This window comes from Saccostrea echinata, unplaced genomic scaffold (genome assembly GCF_033153115.1).
Source record: "Saccostrea echinata isolate AGI-Se365-2 ecotype Australia unplaced genomic scaffold, CSIRO_AGI_Sech_v1 ptg000022l, whole genome shotgun sequence".
Taxonomy (NCBI): Eukaryota; Metazoa; Mollusca; class Bivalvia; order Ostreida; family Ostreidae; genus Saccostrea; species Saccostrea echinata.
This window is the reverse complement of record NW_026889771.1, coordinates 8,876,835-8,895,883: the sequence shown is the minus strand read 5'-3', so window position 1 is coordinate 8,895,883 and position 19,049 is coordinate 8,876,835. Positions and strand designations below refer to the sequence as shown.

At 34.6% G+C, this 19,049-nt stretch overlaps 2 protein-coding genes across 2 annotated transcripts; one reads left to right on the top strand and one right to left on the bottom strand.

The window, feature by feature from the left end:
- Positions 1-444: 444 nt before the first annotated feature.
- Positions 445-17,309, bottom strand: LOC133190871 (uncharacterized). Its single transcript, XM_061326554.1, has 4 exons — positions 17,253-17,309; positions 14,178-14,284; positions 10,546-10,696; positions 445-1,921 (listed from the first exon to the last, which is right to left on the bottom strand). Exons 2-4 carry the CDS (start codon positions 14,277-14,279, stop codon positions 1,494-1,496), a joined length of 681 nt encoding a protein of 226 aa, XP_061182538.1. The 5' UTR covers positions 14,280-14,284; positions 17,253-17,309; the 3' UTR covers positions 445-1,493.
- A 202-nt stretch (positions 17,310-17,511) lies between these two features.
- LOC133190870 (uncharacterized) lies at positions 17,512-18,643 on the top strand. Its single transcript, XM_061326553.1, has 2 exons — positions 17,512-17,590; positions 17,809-18,643. Exons 1-2 carry the CDS (start codon positions 17,551-17,553, stop codon positions 18,477-18,479), a joined length of 711 nt encoding a protein of 236 aa, XP_061182537.1. The 5' UTR covers positions 17,512-17,550; the 3' UTR covers positions 18,480-18,643.
- The last annotated feature ends 406 nt before the right edge of the window (positions 18,644-19,049 follow it).

Genomic DNA, 19,049 nt, shown 5'->3' with positions numbered 1-19,049 from the left:
CTTAGTTATAATACCATGGACTGGAAAAGAGCAGTAAAAATTTGAGATTTATGAAACAATAATCTATTATTACCTTCACGTTGTACCGTCACGGTAGCTCAGTCGGTAGAGCGCTCGCTCCGTGATCGGAAGGTCGTGTGTTCGAATCACGGCCGCGACTGACCTAAGTCGATAAAAAATAGGAAGCAATTGTTCCTTCGCCAGGCGCTCGGCACTTTGAAGTGAAAGTTGCGGGTCCTGCGGATGAGACCTTAAAAACCGAGGCCCGATAAAGAACCCTCACTGCTCAATGGCCCTGAGTGCCGAGTAAAGGTCTAAATTTGAAGCCCTTCACCGGTATATGGTGACGTCTCTATAAGTGAAAAATTCTCGAATGGGACGTAAAACAACACAAAATCAATCAACAACCTTCACGTTGTTAAAGAAAAGATACAGAAAACCGTGTTTTGGATATATTTATTTTACACAATCTTAATCAAATGTAAAACAAGAAAACTGAATATATCATTTATAATTATAAACTCTATGAGATTTTTTTTTTGCACAAACCACACTTATACTCTTGGTGCAGCACAAAAGCAAAGTCCTCAACATCGTGCGAACATAAAGTGGAAGATAGGTATGTGGTACTTTTATTCAATGCTTTCAGAGAAAATACATGTATAGACAAAGAAATAAGGTTCGGATAATTGATTTTTTTTTTACCGTAGCATGGGTTTCGTAGTAAAATTAAGCAATTCCCTTCCCTTTTATTAAGGATTAGTCCTCATAGTGTTCGTACAAGTTTAAAAGAGTTACCTTTTTAATCGAAGTTTGCTCTTCGATTGAACGCGTAGGGTTTTTAGACAAAGTGCTCTGTGTTTATGGACGTACAGCTGTATAACACATAAATCATGATCAATTTATGGAAGTAAACGCTATTTATTGAAATAAATAATATCCGTCATTACAGAACCGACAACGTTATTCTTGACATGATACACGATTGGATTAGGATACAAGCACGTATATACATGTATAACAAACTAGGATGTTATTCGGTTTACTGTCAACCTGTTTTGATGCACTGGTTGCTGCATCAAGAAAAACAATTTGAATTATCATGGTACAATGCATGTTATAACCAGTAGACATCATGAAATGTCCTGTTGCATAAAAAATGTAAAAAAAAAAAAAAAAAAAAAAAGTAGACATCATGACATGTTTCTGGTGCGTTGTATGTTGCATCCAGTAGACACATGATTTAATGTTATCCTGGTTCATAGCACACTGCAGTCAGTAGACATCATGAAAAATCTGCATAAAATAGACCTCAGGAAGAGGCCTTGTTTCATATATAGCATATTGCAACCAGTAGACATAATACACCTATTCTTACTAGTTTATTGTTAATGGATTGTCATAATGATAAAATATTCATTGGATTAAGTATTAGTATTATACAACAAATATGGAATCTTGGTCAATGACATGAAGTACAAATGTCTGCTATGTCAGTGAGTGGAATGATCTGGAACATCCTCCAGGGAAGGGACATAATTTATCCTCTCAATCAAACCTTCTTTGTAAAATCCCTCTAGAGCCTTTAAGCGAAAGAAATTCTGAAGAACTTTGATAGTCTTCGTTCCGAGATTGCGTTCCTCCGTCTCAACTCTTCTCGTGGTCCAGGTTTTGAGGCCCCACCATGCTGAGTGCTTTTTTTCGGTGACTATGACTTTTGGTGCAATTTTGAAATCCATTTTGTACATAACGTACATGCAGTCTACGTACATTCCATCTGGGGATCGACCAAATGCCACCATTCCGTAGCGAGCACCGGAGTTGTCGCCTTTGTTGAACTTCCATTCAACTATCTTGTACTCCCAGGATTCCTTAGCATACAGGATACCTTCCATTTTCAGTCTTACGTCGTCATCAATGCCTATAGCATAGAGTATTTTCATTGGTGGAATTATAACAAAATATAACAACAAATATAAACTAGAAAGTCTGCTATTGCTAGCAATAGCTTGTGTCACCCCGAAATAAACCATAAGCTGCAAGATTCTTCAATACTGAAAGAAGTGATTTTCGTAGAAAAAGTGCCCCCTCTCCACCTCCTTTCAAAAACAAACGAAAGACGTTACCCTCGCTTGCTTTGGTCGAACATAGTTACGGGAAGTGTATTACTCTAGTAGCGTCCCCGTTAACTACATAAATGAAAATAAAATGTTTAAGAAACGTTGGTCCTACTTTTTTTTGGAAATGATATTTAATTTCTTCTTAATCATATCATGAAACTGATAATATAGAAAAAAAACTTCATAGACGGACCTTTATGCATCCTAGGATTATTACAGAAAAAGAAATTAGGAGGACAAAGAAATTGAATAAATCACAATTTTAAACAAGAGGCCCATGGGCCACAACGCTCACCTGAGTTACTTTGACCCTGTTGTTCTTCACCCCCTCCCTTGTAATACTTATTGCGGCCCCGCTCTACGCCTGATGGCCATGATTTGAACAATTTAGAATCTACACTATATACCCCAGGATGCTTCCACGTAAGTTTCAGCTTTTCTGGCCTCGTGGTTCTTGGGTAGAAGACTTTCAAAGATTTTGCCCCGGAGACCATGATTTAAACAATTTAGAATTTAGAATCTACACTACCCTAGGATGCTTCCACATAAGTTTCAGCTTTTCTGGCTCTGTGGTTCTTGAGAAGAAGATTTTTTAATGACTCCACCCTATTTTTGTCTTTTAATGATTATCTCCCCTTGTAAGGGGGGTTGGCCCTTCATTTTAACAATTAAACCTCCTCTTCACCCAAGGATGCTCTGTAACAACTTTGGTTAAAATTGGCTAAGTGGTTCCTGAGAAGAAGTTAATAATGTGAAAAGTTTACAGACTGACGGACGACGGACAACAGGTGATCAGAAAAACTTACTTGAGCTTTTGAACAGCTTGGGTGAGCTAAAAAGATGAAACATAAACGTTTATACAACGTTTTTTGGCCACTCGTTTCAGGAATCTGCACTGAAATTATTTTTTTTCTATTCTAATGACAACGTTGGAGAAAATTTTAAATGAGATTAACCAAACTACGAATAGTGATTATTATTTCTGTGGAAAGTTTCAATAACATTGTCAAAGCCTTCTAGAAGAACATTCAAGGACAAAACCATGTGCGGAAACATCGCGAAGTAAATGACTCGACTGCATCTTTTTTAAATTATTCGTTCTTTTTGTCGATTCTGTTCCATTATTTTGCAGGAATCACTTTTATAGGATGCGACTAACAACTCAATGAAGTTACAAGACAGCTTTTTATGAAAAACTACGGAAAAAACGAAATTTAAAAAAAATAAGACTCTGTGTCTGTTGTCATGACAACAGTGAAAAATTTGAAAATTTAAAGTGCTTTGGCACAACTAAATGTGGTGATTATCATTTCCATAATGTATCAGTAAGTTTGTCCAGGCCATTTTCGAGAAACTTGCAGGACGGAGTTACTAGCAATTTAACCCCAAACTGGTCACGTGACATTAACTTTTCTTCGTTTTTGTCCATCCTTTTTATTTGCCTAATTTTTTTTTTTTTTTTTTTTGACAGGAGGCAAGGAATACTTCTCTACAGTTTCAAAAATATTTGACTCAAAGCAGCGGAGAAATATGAAATTAAAAAATTCCACTTTTTACCAGTTTCCATGGCGACAGTGGCCATTTTGATTTTAAAGAAAGATTCCACATCTTTAATTAGTGATCATTATGATAGCGGAGTTTCATCAAGATTGACAGAGCCATATTTGAGAAATTATACGGACAGCGTTATTGGTCGAACAATAGCAATATGTTGTCCGGGGTGACATAAAATCTTTCCTACATTGTGTGGTTTTTAAAATTGTTCTTCTGAATTGGCATGAAGTTATAAACATTACTTTTTCAACTTGAGCTAAATGTACATGTGTGTCTAATTTTACATCTAAAAAACTTGGCAAAAAACATATATGAATCCCATCATATTCCTATTTTATATTGATTATGAACCCTAGTCCCAACACAGGCATCTGAAGAATGGATGGAGCAACAACCTCATTCCCCAACCCCGGCTCCATTGTCTGAGATTTTTTTTAAAACCCCATGATTTATAATAAAAACAACCAAAAATAAAGCATATTATTCTTAAATTCCGATATCATTTTCTATAAGACCGCGGAACATTAACTAGCAAAATTGGAAATATGCAGCTTACGTCATTTCCATCTGTTACATTGATTGATTGATTGTATGTTGTTTTATGTCCCATTTGAGAATTTTTCACTCATATAGAGACGTCACCGTATGCTGGTGAAGGGCTTCAAATTTAGACCTATACTAGGCACTCAGGGAAATTGAGCAGTGAGGGTTCTTTATCGTGCCAAAGCCTACCGTGACACAGGACCTCGGTTTTTAAGGTTTCATCCGAAAGACCCGTGACTTTCACTTCTAGTGCCGGGCGCTTGGCGAAGGAACAGTCACTACCTATGTTTACGTCTTAGGTTTGACACGGCGCCCTGAACGAGAATCGAACCCGGGCCTCCCGATCACAAAGCGAGCGCCCTACCACTGATCGGTCATTGAGCAGTGAGGGATCTTTATCGTACCAACGCTTGCCGTGACACGGGGCCTCGGTTTTTAAGGTCTCATCCGAAGGACCGCAACTTTCACTTCAAATTGCCGAGCGCATGGCGAAGGAACAGTTGCTACCCATTTTTTATCGACTTAGGTCAGTCGCGGCCGAGATTCGAACTCACGACCTCCCGATCATGAAGCGAGAACTCTACAAACTGAGCTACCGTGAACGGTTCTATCTGTTACAGTCATAACATTTAATGATAGACAATGAATTGGGCGGGTACAATAGAACACGGACGTCCGTGAAAACATTGGATTGAAATTTTAGTTTGAAATGCATTGTCAATCCACGTGAGCTGTTTTCAAACGCAAAGTGTGAATGTGTGATCCAAAAGACAAATAATTTCAATTCCCAAATAATGTTGTTTAAAATTCATATTTATAGGAGTTTTTAGCCTGTAATTTTTAGGACACGTAGAAGTCATAGAAGGCAGAGATCATTTTTTTTTCAGGGGACGGCCATTTGATTTTATAGAAAGATGGGGGGGGGGGTCAAAAATTGTCGAGTCAGATCATGCCTTCACATGACAAAATATATTTATTTCTAGGATGACAAGAGCTATTTTCTTCTGTTCTGTCCATTGAAAAATGTTTGACAATCAGAAACAGGGAGGGGTTGTCCGAACTAAAACATCTTTCTTTTTTATTCCCAAGATCGTTCAGCCCCCTCCACACCCCCCCCCCCTCCCCAACACACGCATGCACATACCTAACAGAAATCAAACATTAGTCCCTTTATTTTTCTTTTAAAACACTGGACAGAAATTCTGATTTATATTAATTTCCAACTATTCCGAAGTTGAAATTTATTATTTGTCTTCTAGGTCAATCAATAACACCGTGTCTTCTAGCGTAGCTGAGGTGGATTGAAAATAAATTTCAAACTAGAATTTCAATCCAATGTTTTCTCGGACGTCCGTGCCAAACTGTACCTGCCCATTCCATTGTCTATCATTAAATGTTTTGATTGTAACAGATGGAAATGACGTAAGCTGCAAATTTCCAATTTTGCCAGTTAATGTCCCGCGGTCTTATAAGTTAAATTGTAAAGTGTGTCCATCTGTTATACAAACATATTTTTATTTAAAACAAAAGGTAAGGAAACCGATGAAGGCAAAAGTTTGGGGGAGGGGGTTTACAAAGAACACAAATGGAAAAACTAGAGGATACAAATGGAACATTATACATTTATTGACTGGATTCCAGGGCAACATTCATTTTGTCAGACCCATGAACCAAACTATTTGCCTGAGGCGATTAGGTCGAAGGCAAACAGTTTGGTTCGAGGGGTCGACAAAACGCATTTTGCCCGAGAACACAGTCAATAAAAGTTTTGTTATACCTTTTATTTATTTATTTTTATTTCCCCGTAATCGAAGATTAAGGGATATATAGTTTTTGCCCTGTCTGTCTGTCTATTTGTCCGCAAAAACTTTTACCTTGCACATAAATTTTGATTGGTTGGAGCTATGGCTTTCATATTTCAGAAGTATATTCCTTGTGAAAAGACTTTTTCACTGGGATACATTTTTTGACCTTTTGACCTTGACCTTAGAGTTTGACCCACTTTTTAAAAACTTTAACCTTGGCCTTAACTTTGAACAGATAGTACTAGGGCTTTCATATTTCACAGGTGTATTCCTTGTGACAATCCTTTGGATACCAATAATTTTGACCTTTTGATCTTGACCTTGGAGTTTGGCCTTTTAGAAAACTTTAATCTTTGCCACAACTTTTGAACGTCCTTCCCCTGGGTACCATTAATTTTAACCTTTTGACCTTGACCTAGCATTTTGACCCACTTTAAAAAACTTCAACCTTAGGCATAACTTCTGAATGGTTGTTGTTTGGGCTTTCATATTTCACAAGTATATTCATTGACACAAGTCTTTTCTTACAGTAACAACATGTTTGATCTTTTGACCTTGACCTTGGAGTTTGACTTGCATTTGAGAAACTCTAATCTTCGCCATAAGTTGCCATACGGGGGAAATCAGTATTTCACAAACACATCTTGTTTTACAGGCTTCCATGATGAAAATTTTTCTTTACCCGCACTGCGAAAAAAGGTGAATTCACCTAAGATTTAGATAATCCCGCCCACAGAGTGACGTCATCGGTCCAATATCTCATCGACAGGTCCAATCTCTCATTCTGCGGTCAAACATCGAATTTTTTATGACCGCTCAGTAAAACATTGGAAATCTTAGACTTTTTTAAGAATAGATTTATAAAAGAACCATTTTTAAAGGTATAACAATACACAATACAAATGGAAAATTATAGAATAAAAAATATACAATACAAATAGAAAACAAGAGGTGTTTGTGAAACACTGATGCCCCCGTATGGCAACTTATATCAAAGGTTAAACTTTCTCAAAGGCAAATCAAATGTGTTGGTACCAAAAATAAGGTCTTGTCCCGAGAAATATACCTGTGAAATATGAAAGCCCTAGCAGCAACCATTGAACACAGGTGCTTGTGGACAGGACCCCCCCCCCCTCCCCCAGAATATATACCCTGGGACCAAGGATATTTTTATTCGTCTTTTTCCATAAATTAATCTTCTAGTACTCATTTACAATGTATTCCCTATGAAAATTCCAAAAAATAACGTTTTATTAAAAAATCATACCCGCGGTATCATAAAATAGAGAAGGTAAGTCACTTCCATTTGTTAACAGTGGACCCCTCTTAGATATCGGGCCTAAAATATCATATACCTACTACATGTCACCAAAATATGCCATTATATCTTGTTTCGGTAGATATTTTTGTCATTAATCGAGCTATTTAATTGCCCAGGCATTCCACAATAATACGATTATTCGTCGTCAAAAGTGAAAAATGCTACGAGATCTGGAAATGTCAAAGTAGAAATTACGGAAGTGATGCAAAAACGACACCCGAGTTCCGAGTGTTACAAAATTAACGGAAAATCCAGAGGGCTACGAAAAAGTTCGGGAAAATTTTGATAAAGAAGTCGAAATCGATTCATTACAATTTAATTTTGCTGCAGATTTTCAAGATGCCTGAAAAGAAGTAGGGGAGGGGGGTTAGGAGCAGCCTCTCCCCAGTACTACATGTACGTGCCTGCTGTTAGCAGCCGACGTCTCTATCACTGCAGACCAACTAAAAAAGACAGCTATGTATTTGAATGTACTGTCTATGACTTTAAAGTTACTGATGCAAATCTTCATAAGGCCCCATGTGTGTACGAGATTGGCCCCTCGTCTGTTTATGGATGAATAATACAGTTGTTACATCAAAATTTTAAACTTTATCAAGTTTATGTTTTTCAATTACGTCATTTTAAAATGTAATCATGTAATTATCTATATCACAAATGAAAATCTGCTCAGGTACAAGAAAGCATAAAGGAAATTCCTGTGCGACACAGGCCTGCTATCACTTGTTAGAATTCAAACGCGGCGTTGATTATTTTTCACTCTGACAACTTGTCCACGATTTTACCGGACAACACTTATGAATCTCTATATACTACGCGCATTGACTACAACTAAAACGTTGAATAAGAAACGAATTACAAGTACTATAGCATTTAGCCTAAAGTCATCGATCTGAACGTAAAACGATAAGCTTTTTGTAAACTTTAAGACTAAAACCAAACTCAGTCATATATATTGGTTTGATTTCCTGAAATCATTCTTTGATCCCTTATTCCAGCCCAACCCTAAGATAAGTTAATTAAAACTTGAACAAACTTGAATACACTTAATTTGAACTTCCTAAGGCTGCGTGCATAATAATATGAATAATCATGGTCCTTTTTACTTGGGAAAAAAATTCAAAGATATTTCAAATAATTTTATATTTTTAAGTAAAACTTTCATTTGTTGTAGCTCCACCTCATCCCGAGGAATCGGTTTTAAACTTACTTGAATAAAGGTTATGTGGAAGCTTTCTCAAAAGTTTCATCTTTTTGATCCAATGTTTCTTGAGATTTTTTTTAAAAAAATGCATTGCCACCAATTTTTCACCAGTTTAAATTATCTCTCCTTGAAAGAGGGTGTGTTTTTTTTCATTTGAACAAAGAGGGTGTTGCAGTTCTTTTGTTATTTTCCATAAAGTTGTAGTAGTTTAAAAGAAAAATTTTAAGTAACAGAAAACGGTCTTCATTTTTTTTCAGATACAGCGGTATATACAGAACAATGTAGAACAATATTTAGAAACTGCATATCGACTACCAATTTGCCATTAAATGAAGTGTAAATTAGCCACATAGCAAAATAAGTCAAGTTTTCTGTTTTTCAAAAAGGAATCCCCATTGTTCTGAAAAATTGCCTCCTTGAAACAGAATGAATTTGATATACGCACAAAGAGACAGAATTTTTCTTCAAAACTGCCATTTCCGATTTTGTTTCAAAGAGGCATATTTTTGAAAATCACAAAAATAGAATAAAAATCATTATCCATCCGAGGTGGAAAATGTGCACATAAAATAGCACAACTTCTTCAGTGTCGAAGCTGGTCTAGTGGTAAAATGTTGGACTCATTGCGAAGATTCTTTAACCTGAGGATGGGTTCGAATCCTGGAATGGCTGGTATATACATTTTTTTTTTCTTAAATAATGAAAGTACAATGTAAGATCTCTCTTGAGAGAGAGAGAGAGAGAGAGAGAGAGAGAGAGAGAGAGAGAGAGAGAGAATGTCAGAAAGTTAATGGGTAATATTTTAAATGCATGCAGAATTAAATTGTTTTCCTTGATATTGTGATCTAAAACTAATAAGACATTTAGTGGCGATTTTTAAAAAAAAAAAAAAAAGTACTATCATTTTGAATAATTTAATTTTTTCATACTCATTTCGTTTCATTGTTGCTCTGTTAATTAGTGGCTCAGATTTGACTTGAAAAAACTAAATTGAAATGACTCATTGGACTTTTTTGGATATTGCATCGACAGCGTGATTGTTGAACACATTTATATATATTGAAAAAATATTAACGCACGCTGTCTACAGTACATCTTTCAAAATTATGTGCAAGATGCACTTGCAATTAATTGTGCTTTTTATCGTTCTAACTTTTCTCACGGAATACTGCCACAGTGACCATAGATGTGAGAAAAAGTTTACTACATCTGTATCAGGTCGCCAGTCTATAGGATAGGCTAATATTTATTTAAAGTCGGATAAATCAAGAAGATAGGAAAAACTATTCATGAAATAAACGTAAAATGTGAAATGTTTTGTTATAACAAGCTGGACATACCCGCCGTATAAATAAAGTCATCTACGTAGCATTATCTATATTTAGAGACAACTCTTCATGCGTCGTTGGTATTTAAGGACAGAAGATACGTTCCTCAAAAATATATAATTTTTTCTAAGATTTTGTCATTGAAGTATTGCTACTTTAACATGTTTACTCGCAGAAAATTGAGGTACCTTACCAGGCATTTGTGCAAGATAGCAGAGGATGTTTTTCCTACAAAATCCTTTTGGAAAAAAACTTAAATAGCCAATAACACATTTTTTTGGTGTTTCATCTTTTAAAAGACAAACAGAAACCAGTTTAGAAATCAGAAGGTAATCAAAATTTTGAATATTTTCTACATAATTCGAAGGTATACAAAATAGATATTTGCGGAACGTATCGTCTGACCTTAAATGTCCTTCTCGATTTAGGAAATAATCGCGAGTTTCTGCAACACCGTCTTTGAAACCCTTCGCCCTAGGATCCTTTTTCAAGTTTGAAATTGGCTCAGTGGTTTTAAAAGTGGAAAATGTGAAAAGTTTGCAAACGACAGATGGACGCCGGACACCAGTTGATCAGAAAAGCTCCTCTGAGCCTTTGCATCAGGTGATGCCGCTTATTTAGAAAGTAATTAAAATAATCAATGCTAATTTCAGTGTAATATCTAAAATACCTTCATACGCCCTCTGCAAGTGGTTAAGGTAAGCAACGATGTTGTCAAATGGGATTTTGACTGCTTTCATCACCTCACATCCTTCATGCCATTTGTCAAACAACTCTCCTTCCAGATCTCTTTCCAGCTTTGTGGCGTCATATTTCGACACCTACCAATAGCAGATTGTTTATATATATATATATATATATATATATATATAAAGCACATTTTACAACAACTCTTAAACTAACATAACTGCCCTAAGAGAAGAAATATTAATATAGAAAGCACAAAGAAATTCACTTTTTTATAAGGATACCCACTTCCGCCCCAGCCCGGGGTTGAACTCTCGACCTACGGAATCTGTCTCCTAGCAGTACAGGAACAGCGCGCTAGACCGCTCGGCTATCTAGGCAAGTCAAAAAACTTGCTTTCGCTGCCGGTGAAATTCTCGCGGCGCTGTCCTACACTACACGGTCATTGAGAATGGAAGTGATATATATATATATATATATATATATATATATATATATATATATATATATATATATATATATATATATATATAGTGTATTTATGAATTAGATCATGTAAAAGCCTGTGATAATTATAGAATTGTATATTTATTACTAATACTGTCATTTTGTAAATTCTGAATCTACCGGATGGCAGTACATACAAATTTACAACATGACAACTAACTTGTGAATGATGTATTCATTAACACTCGGTAAAATATAAATATGCCGATATAAAGCATTCCTTTGAAATTTATGAGAGCTGTGAGAAGCTTTAAGATTTCGATATTTTTTCGATAAAAAAGTTTTGAAGATGTTTCTTGGTAACAAAGGGAAAAACGTAGAAAAGATGTTGTTACCGAATGATATTGCCTTTAAATCTATAAATACATCGGAAATGATATTTATTTGTGTTTTAAGGAAATCGGTTAGAAAGGATCTTTTATTTTACTGACCATCATAAGAAACCAAGAATACCACAAAATAGTGAAAAAAAAACTTTTTTTTCTTAGATACATATTTTTTCAAAATGTTTTATTTACTTGAATTGAATCTTTGGGTATTCACAAATTTAAAACAAAAACAGGTTGGCAGTAGTAAATCAACAAAAACCGTTTTCTTCTGTTGTTCAAAATAGATTTCTCGTTCGTATCTGGTATCGAGTGCAAACGCTCTCTTTAAAATGGTTTTTGGAAGAACCAGGAACACATTTCAAAAAGAAAATCAGAAAACATCCTTGCCGTTTCCGATGAACTGTTTAATACAGCTTAAATTGGCACCCCCTTCCATAAATGAACACACGCTACACGTAGATCTTGGTATGTTCAGAGCAGAATACAGTGATAGTTGCGGCAGACTCGTTTCATTGCCACAACAGCACTACTGTACGCCCTATGTTAAGGTTTTTAGCCACAAATAGTGCATCTGATCATCGTACGACAGATGCTCCAAGGATCACTTGGAACGACGCTTCTACGTGACAGGTTAAAAACTGCCGAATCAACAAATGGAGAAACCCTCTGGAAGATATTTATAATCCAAGGTTCGAGTCCTCAATAGCACTAGCAATGTTTAGCACGGTCTCTGACGTCACACTACACATTTTTACCATTTTTATTTTACATTTTACGAGTATTTTAAATTTTAAGAATAAGAAACTCTGATTCTCAAAAATAATCCACTGTTGTTAATTTATGCTTCGATATTTCTCCGATTACTTCTACAAATAAAATATTTTAATCTAATCCGAAGGTTCGTTTTTTTTAATGATGGTCATTTTACATAACACTACGCGTATCCGAAGAACTGTTCAAATTAGTATTGAAGAAAAAAGGATTAGAAGTATATCTTTATATCTATAGTAATTTTTTGCGTCGCAAATGGAACGTCCGATATATGTAATTTTTTTTACGAAAAAGATTCAGTTGAATCAACAGGCAACCGTCTGAATATCTTCGCTCAGAGTTCATATGTGCATTTGACTCTGGTGAGTTTACAAAAACAAAAAAAAAAAAAAACCAAACAAACAAACAAAACAAAACGAGCAAATTCAAAGAATTGTGGTCCCCCGCTTTCGGTGTCTTAGGGGATGTCATTATTTATGGCATATTGTAACTGTCCTGTTTGTGTGTCCTGTCTTGTTTGTACATCAATATCTAAATTATCGAATTAATAACAGTTATGGCAAAGATTGTATCTTCTCAAAACTACATCAAACTTCAACATCAAGGTCATGAGGTCAAATATCATAATACAATCCGAAAGGTCTTGTCAGAAAGGTCTTGTCATAATTAATGCACATGTGAAAAAAATATCAAAAACCAGAATGTACAATCGGAAAGTCTTGAAACAGGCTATGCACATGTTAAATATAAATGTCGTATCTTCTCTCAATCAAAAGTTATCAGCAATGTTAATATTTTTCAAAATTAGGTTGAACATGAAGGTCAGGGTCATGGGTTAAAAATCATAGTACATTTGGAGATGCTTGTCACAGGTAATAAACGTGTCAAATATGAATGCTCTATCTTCGCGCCAACTGATAACATGTTTGAAAATTAGGTCAATCTTGAAGGTCAAGGTCAAGGAGTCAAATATCATAGCACATTCGAAAGCATTTTGACACAGGTAATGCACTTGTCATATATGAACACCCTATCATACGACATTCAAAAGTAATCACCAAATTTAAAATTTTTGAAAATTAGATCAAACAAAAAGATCAAGGTCAAGGGGTTTAAAATCATTTCATGCTCGGAAAAATCTTGTCACATGCAATGCACGCGTCAAATATGAAAGTCCTATCTTTTCTCAATCAAACGTTAAAAGCAAAGATAAAATTTTTGAAAAGTAGGGTCATGGGTCAAAAACCAATATATACTTGGAAAGGACTTGCCACAGAAGATGTATATGTAATATGTAAACCCTATCTTTTCTCATTTAAATATTATGACCAATTTAAAGTAGTGTAAAATATTTGTAAAGTAGGTCATACTTCAAGGTCAAGGTCGAGGGATCAAAAATCATAGTATATTTAGAAAGGTCTTGTCATGGGTGATGCACATATCAAATATGAGAGCCCTACCTCTTTTCAATCAAAAAGTTATAACCAGAGATAAATTTTTTGAAAGTTGGTCAAACTTCAAGGTCAAGGTCACGGGGTCAAAAATCATAGTCTATTTGGAAATGTTTTGTCACAGGTAATATACGTGTATACATGTTTAATATGAAAGCCCTATTTCTTCTCATTCCAAAGTTATGACCTATTTAAAGTAATGTTAAATTTTTTGAAAAGTAGGTCAAACTTCAAGGTCAAGGTCACGGGGTAAAAAATTATAGTATATTTTGAAAGGTCTTGCCATATGTAATATACATGTGAAATATGAAAGCCCTATCTCTTCTAATTCAAAAGTTTTGACCAAGGTTAAAATTTTTGTGACAGACGAACAGACTGACAGACAGACGAATGAGATTTAATGTCCCCTCGCTTTCGCGAAAGCGGGGGATAAAATGTGCATGCAAAAAAACATCAATCTATTGGCACTTTAAAATATTGCCGCAGCACAAATAGGCATGACTAACCCAGAAAAGGGAAAACGATTTATTAGGCAAAGAAAGCGTTTCAAATATCACCTTTACGTTATGCAGTCCTTTTTTAACTGCCTCCATTGCGGTGTTGATTTCTTCAGCGACCACCCCAATCTGCCGAACAGCCGATGCTATAACTGTCGCCATTTTTACTGTTCAATAAAGTAAAAGTACGTGAATTTAATTTTATGTCGACAAGACTAAACAAAATACAATCCGTTCAACAATTTATTAAAGAAGCGAATCAAAGCAAGCAATGCTTGCCTCAACAATCTGAAATGCTGAAGGACACACACACACACACACACACACACACACACACACAATGATGTCCGACTTACCAGACAGAAATATGTTACAAACTCAAAGATCCTTGCATCGACTTTATATTAAAAGAATCGTCTAAATTAAAAATAGAAATCCACTAATAGCTTTTTAGCCATTGTGGGGTGTTTTATGAAGTTGGGATTTCCTCGCAATATTATCTTTATTTAATATTAGAATGTGAAAAACGGTTTAACCTTGAATTTTGTTCCCCAAGAAAAAGAAAGTAAGTTAAAAATTTTCACAATGAAATATCTAGTCTTCTTAGTCTAAAAATTTCCGTTTACAGCAAATCTAAACTCGGGGTAGAAAATATACTATTCACCACTCAGTATTTATATCTTTTTTTCGTAGTCTGGAAAAAAAATAAACTGTGTATATGCTAAACTGCTATCCACTTTCAGTACAAATATTCACACCATTATAATAAAATGCTGATCCCTGTCAGAGTGGAATGGTTCATTTATCAAACTCGAGACAAGAACCATTTCCCTCGGGTAACAGTTCCTGTAGCGGGCTTGATAAAAGAATTTTCCTACTCATTGTCCGTGGATAAGTATATACTAAACGTTACTATAGTAAATTATATTTAGTACAGTTAACTACGAGGATCATTAAAAAAATTCGTAGACTTTTGTCATAATTTTTTAAAATGTAATTCTGCCTCAGTGGTTCTTGAGAAGAAGATTTTTCATGACCTCACCCTATATTTGTCTTTTTTTTGATTATCTCCCCTTGGGAAAGGGCTTGGTCCTTCATTTTAAGAATATAAACCCCTTTTTCCCAAGGATGCTTTGTACCAACTTCGGTTAAAATTTGCCCAGTGGTTCTTGAGAAGAAGTTGAAAATGTGAAAAGTTTACAGAACAGACGGACGGACGGACAGCTAGACGGACGACGGACAACAGGTGATCAGAAAATCTCACTTGAGCTTTCAGAGACTTTGAATCGGCGATGTACGGTCTGCGAAGAAACAGATGAAATTATAGTTAAAATCTTGTCAAAAGAGTTAGTACATATGAAACGTCATGAAACTTGATGTGCGCTTCACTGTTGCGGAACTAGTGAAAGCAGAGGTAAAGAATTTGAAAACAATGACAATTTCACTTAAGCTGCTCAAACAATTGTTAGCAAACTAGGTGTCAAGTGTTATGGATAATATGTTTTTATAAATAGGTAAGACGTTAAAAACCGTGTATGAAATGAAAAGGCAGAGTAATTTTGAGAAAGTTCCTTGATTCGGTTGTATCAACGGTTTATTAAATTTAATGAGTTATTAATCATCAAATTCAACTTAAAAATTAAAAAGTTTTTGAAAGTTTATACAAAATTTCATAGTATTTTAAAAATAAATAAACGTAACAATTTATATCAAAGTTTTTACTATAATAAACACAAGAATTTACAATTAATAGTATGTCAAAGCTCCACGGTAATCACAGTGTGTATTTTGACATTACACTTTAATTTCGTTAGTGAACTTTAGTTTACTAAACTAAAGTTAACTATTTTGTAAATCAAAGTTTTATAGCATTTGACAAAATGAATAAAAGTATCAATGTTCTATTTATATTCGTAATACTAGTAAATCAAAATCCTACAGTGAAATGTTAATATTCACTAAAGGTACACTAAAGTGAATTATCTACTTGGTTTTTAGAAATAAGGTAATGTAGTAAATGACAAAACCGACTTTCTTTTTTCAGAAACTGAAGGTGTTCTGTAGAAAGATGGGATAAAATCGAAAGACAAAGGTAAATTTTAGAATACCCAAAAAGGCTATTAAATACATGTATTAAGAAAAAATTTGATGCTCTAAAGATTTTTAAAATGCGTTCACAGTATACTTGGTCTTTTATAAAAAATTTTAATTAATTAATTCATTTCTGACTTACCAAATAGAAAGCTATTACAAACTCTTAGTTTTCCTCAAAGATCCTTTGCATCGACAATTAAATCAATCGTAGAAATTGAAAGTAGGAATCTACTCATTAGCCATTTTTAGCATTGTGAAATCAGTTATTTATAGAGTTCAAAAGTCAGATTGGGATTTCAAAATATATTCCTTTTATTAGAATGTGGAAAACACGTGATTTTGTTTATTTCCTAACAAAGAAAATAAAATTACCATAGCAAGCCATACTTTACTAGTAATAAACTATATAAAGAATATTTTGTCGGATGTGTTTGTTTAAACATTATTTTATTCACAAGAGTGAATGGGATTGGTCAGCAGGCTCACCCTGGGCCGACTTGATTTGTCGCAGATCGGCCATATGGTCAAAGACTAAAATAAAAATATGACCGGCGTAAAGCGGCTAATTGACAAATGAAGTAAAACTGTGTCAAACTCCTTAACTAACAGATGAAAGTTTACAAGCAATGGATGATGGTTAACTTTTCGGCATAACCTTCTTTGATTTCAGTAAAGTCTTTTATCTAGCAAATAATGATATATATACATTGATAAAAAAAAAAGCTATATCTTCTACCCCAAAGCAGTGCATTAGTTTGACTTAAAATCCAAGAAACAGTAACCAGCGGGAGTGCCACAATAATCAATTTTAGGTCCACTTCTCTGTTTATTAAAAAATTCAAATATCGGCTTATTTGCCGATCATTTCAGACAATAATGTTCAATGTAACATACGATATTCTCTGTCGCAGTTTATAAAGCATTATTATTATTTTTATCTATATATTTTTTCGAATCAATCAATTAAACTAAAGATTATGAACTAGTACCATGGAGTCATGAAATTTTTGTATAACACAAGATTTAAAAAAATATACTAGCCTGGTTTCCCCGGGCCTCCGTTTAAGACCTCTGACTTGAGACCCAGAGTTTAAATGTCCAAGGCATCTATTGTCGAAACTGAAAGTATATGTAAGAATCGACGTAATATTTGCTATTTTTAACTTTTGAAATTATTTATTTTTAGAGTTTAAATATCTATAATTAGAATTTGGGATTTCAAATGCTCTGATGTTACTTTAATAAGAATGTGGAAAATCCGTGGTTGTGCTAATTTTTAAGTTGTTTAAAATTATAACAAATCGCAAATTTGTCAGTTTTGGAGGTATTCTGCGGAAAGATGGGTACAAGCTCAACTAGAATCGAAAGACACAATGAAGGTAAACGTTTAGACTATCTAAATTAAGAAGATGGATTGCTTAAGAATTAAAGAAATTTAATATTCTAAGTATGTAATTAATCTTTACACAGTATACTTGATCTTTTATCGAGTTTTGGCATTAAAAATATATTCAGATTTCATATTCTAGTAATACCGATTTAACCTAGAAATCAGTTTCGTACCTTCACATTTTCATGTAATAATTCTTATTTAAAGGCTTCCAGGTCGACCCTAGAAGAAGCCCAAACTACTTCCATTCCATACAGAAAGGTGAGCATGGTGTAAATAATGGAACATCTAAGCAACGAATCGATTCCTCCATGTCGACCCTAAAAGTCTGCAGCAAAGAAGCGTTCAGTTTACAGGAGAAACTTCAGAATGAATTCTTCACGAGATGGAAAGAAGATTGCAACGTACAAGAATTTCATGGTTTCGCCATTTCTCAAATGGACAATCTTCTGCACAAAATTAGCGACAAATTCGTCATTAATGGAAAAAACATCTACAGCAAACTTCAAGGAATCAGATTCTGTGAAGAATTCGATGTGAATATTTATGAGTTTACTTTTGGGGAGGAACTTAGTTCGGGGGTAGTTCATTTTGGAATGGTTGCCATTTCCAAAGTTAACAGCGCTTTGGACGCCGTTTCCTGTCTGTATACCTTAAATTTTGAAGTAGCTAAGGTGCTTGTGACCAAAAAGAGAAAAAAGAGATTTCTGGGTATTAACGCAGGAACGGACAGAAAAAGCTGGTATGAACCAAAAAGCCTTGGCTTCGTCACTCAGAGAGCTCTTGTCAACTTTTGTCGTTACAAAGCCTTGACAGAATTTAAGAGGAAAAATTTTGTGTCCAGCATCAACGATGTCCCATCCATAGATGGCATTTAGTCGAACGAGAAAAAAGACGCATCAGCCAGTGTAAATTATGAGAACGATGACAAGACATATACTCATATAATTTTGTGAGATATATACTCATATAGTTTTGTTTGACAATTTCTGTACTGAAGTGGTAATAGAACATATTTAAGAAATAAATTTCATATTCATAAGGTCATAAACTATTGCGCATCAAGCTGGTTTAAGGACATCTAATTAGCTTGCAAGGAATTCGTGTATTTTTGTGTGAGTTCATGAGAAAATGAACTGCATTCTTATCTGCAGAGAATCTCAAATGAAAGAACTATATACGGTAAGGGCGTATTCCTGCCCCCATAATAGTCAAATTTTGAAAATCTCTTGAAATGAGAAAAAGTGCATATATTGTATAAAATAATCCAAATTAAGACAATATATTATGAAATTGGAAAAATTAGTTGGCTTTTCTTGTCTCTGTGACGTCACAAACTATTTGGATTTCCGTTATTTTTAAAATAGAGGCCAAAATGCACAGAGTTTGTTCAATTTTGACTATAGTATTTATAGAGCGCAAGCTTGCTCAGGTACCATATTCACATA

Coding starts and splice junctions, on each gene's coding strand:
- LOC133190870 (XM_061326553.1), top strand. CDS start 17,551: ATGGGTACAAGCTCAACTAGAATCGAAAGACACAATGAAG. Junction 17,591..17,808: donor AATCGAAAGACACAATGAAG/GTAAACGTTTAG, acceptor TCTTATTTAAAG/GCTTCCAGGTCGACCCTAGA.
- LOC133190871 (XM_061326554.1), bottom strand. CDS start 14,279: ATGGCGACAGTTATAGCATCGGCTGTTCGGCAGATTGGGGTGGTCGCT. Junction 10,697..14,177: donor AAGGACTGCATAACGTAAAG/GTGATATTTGAA, acceptor TGCTATTGGTAG/GTGTCGAAATATGACGCCAC. Junction 1,922..10,545: donor CTTGCAGAGGGCGTATGAAG/GTATTTTAGATA, acceptor TCTATGCTATAG/GCATTGATGACGACGTAAGA.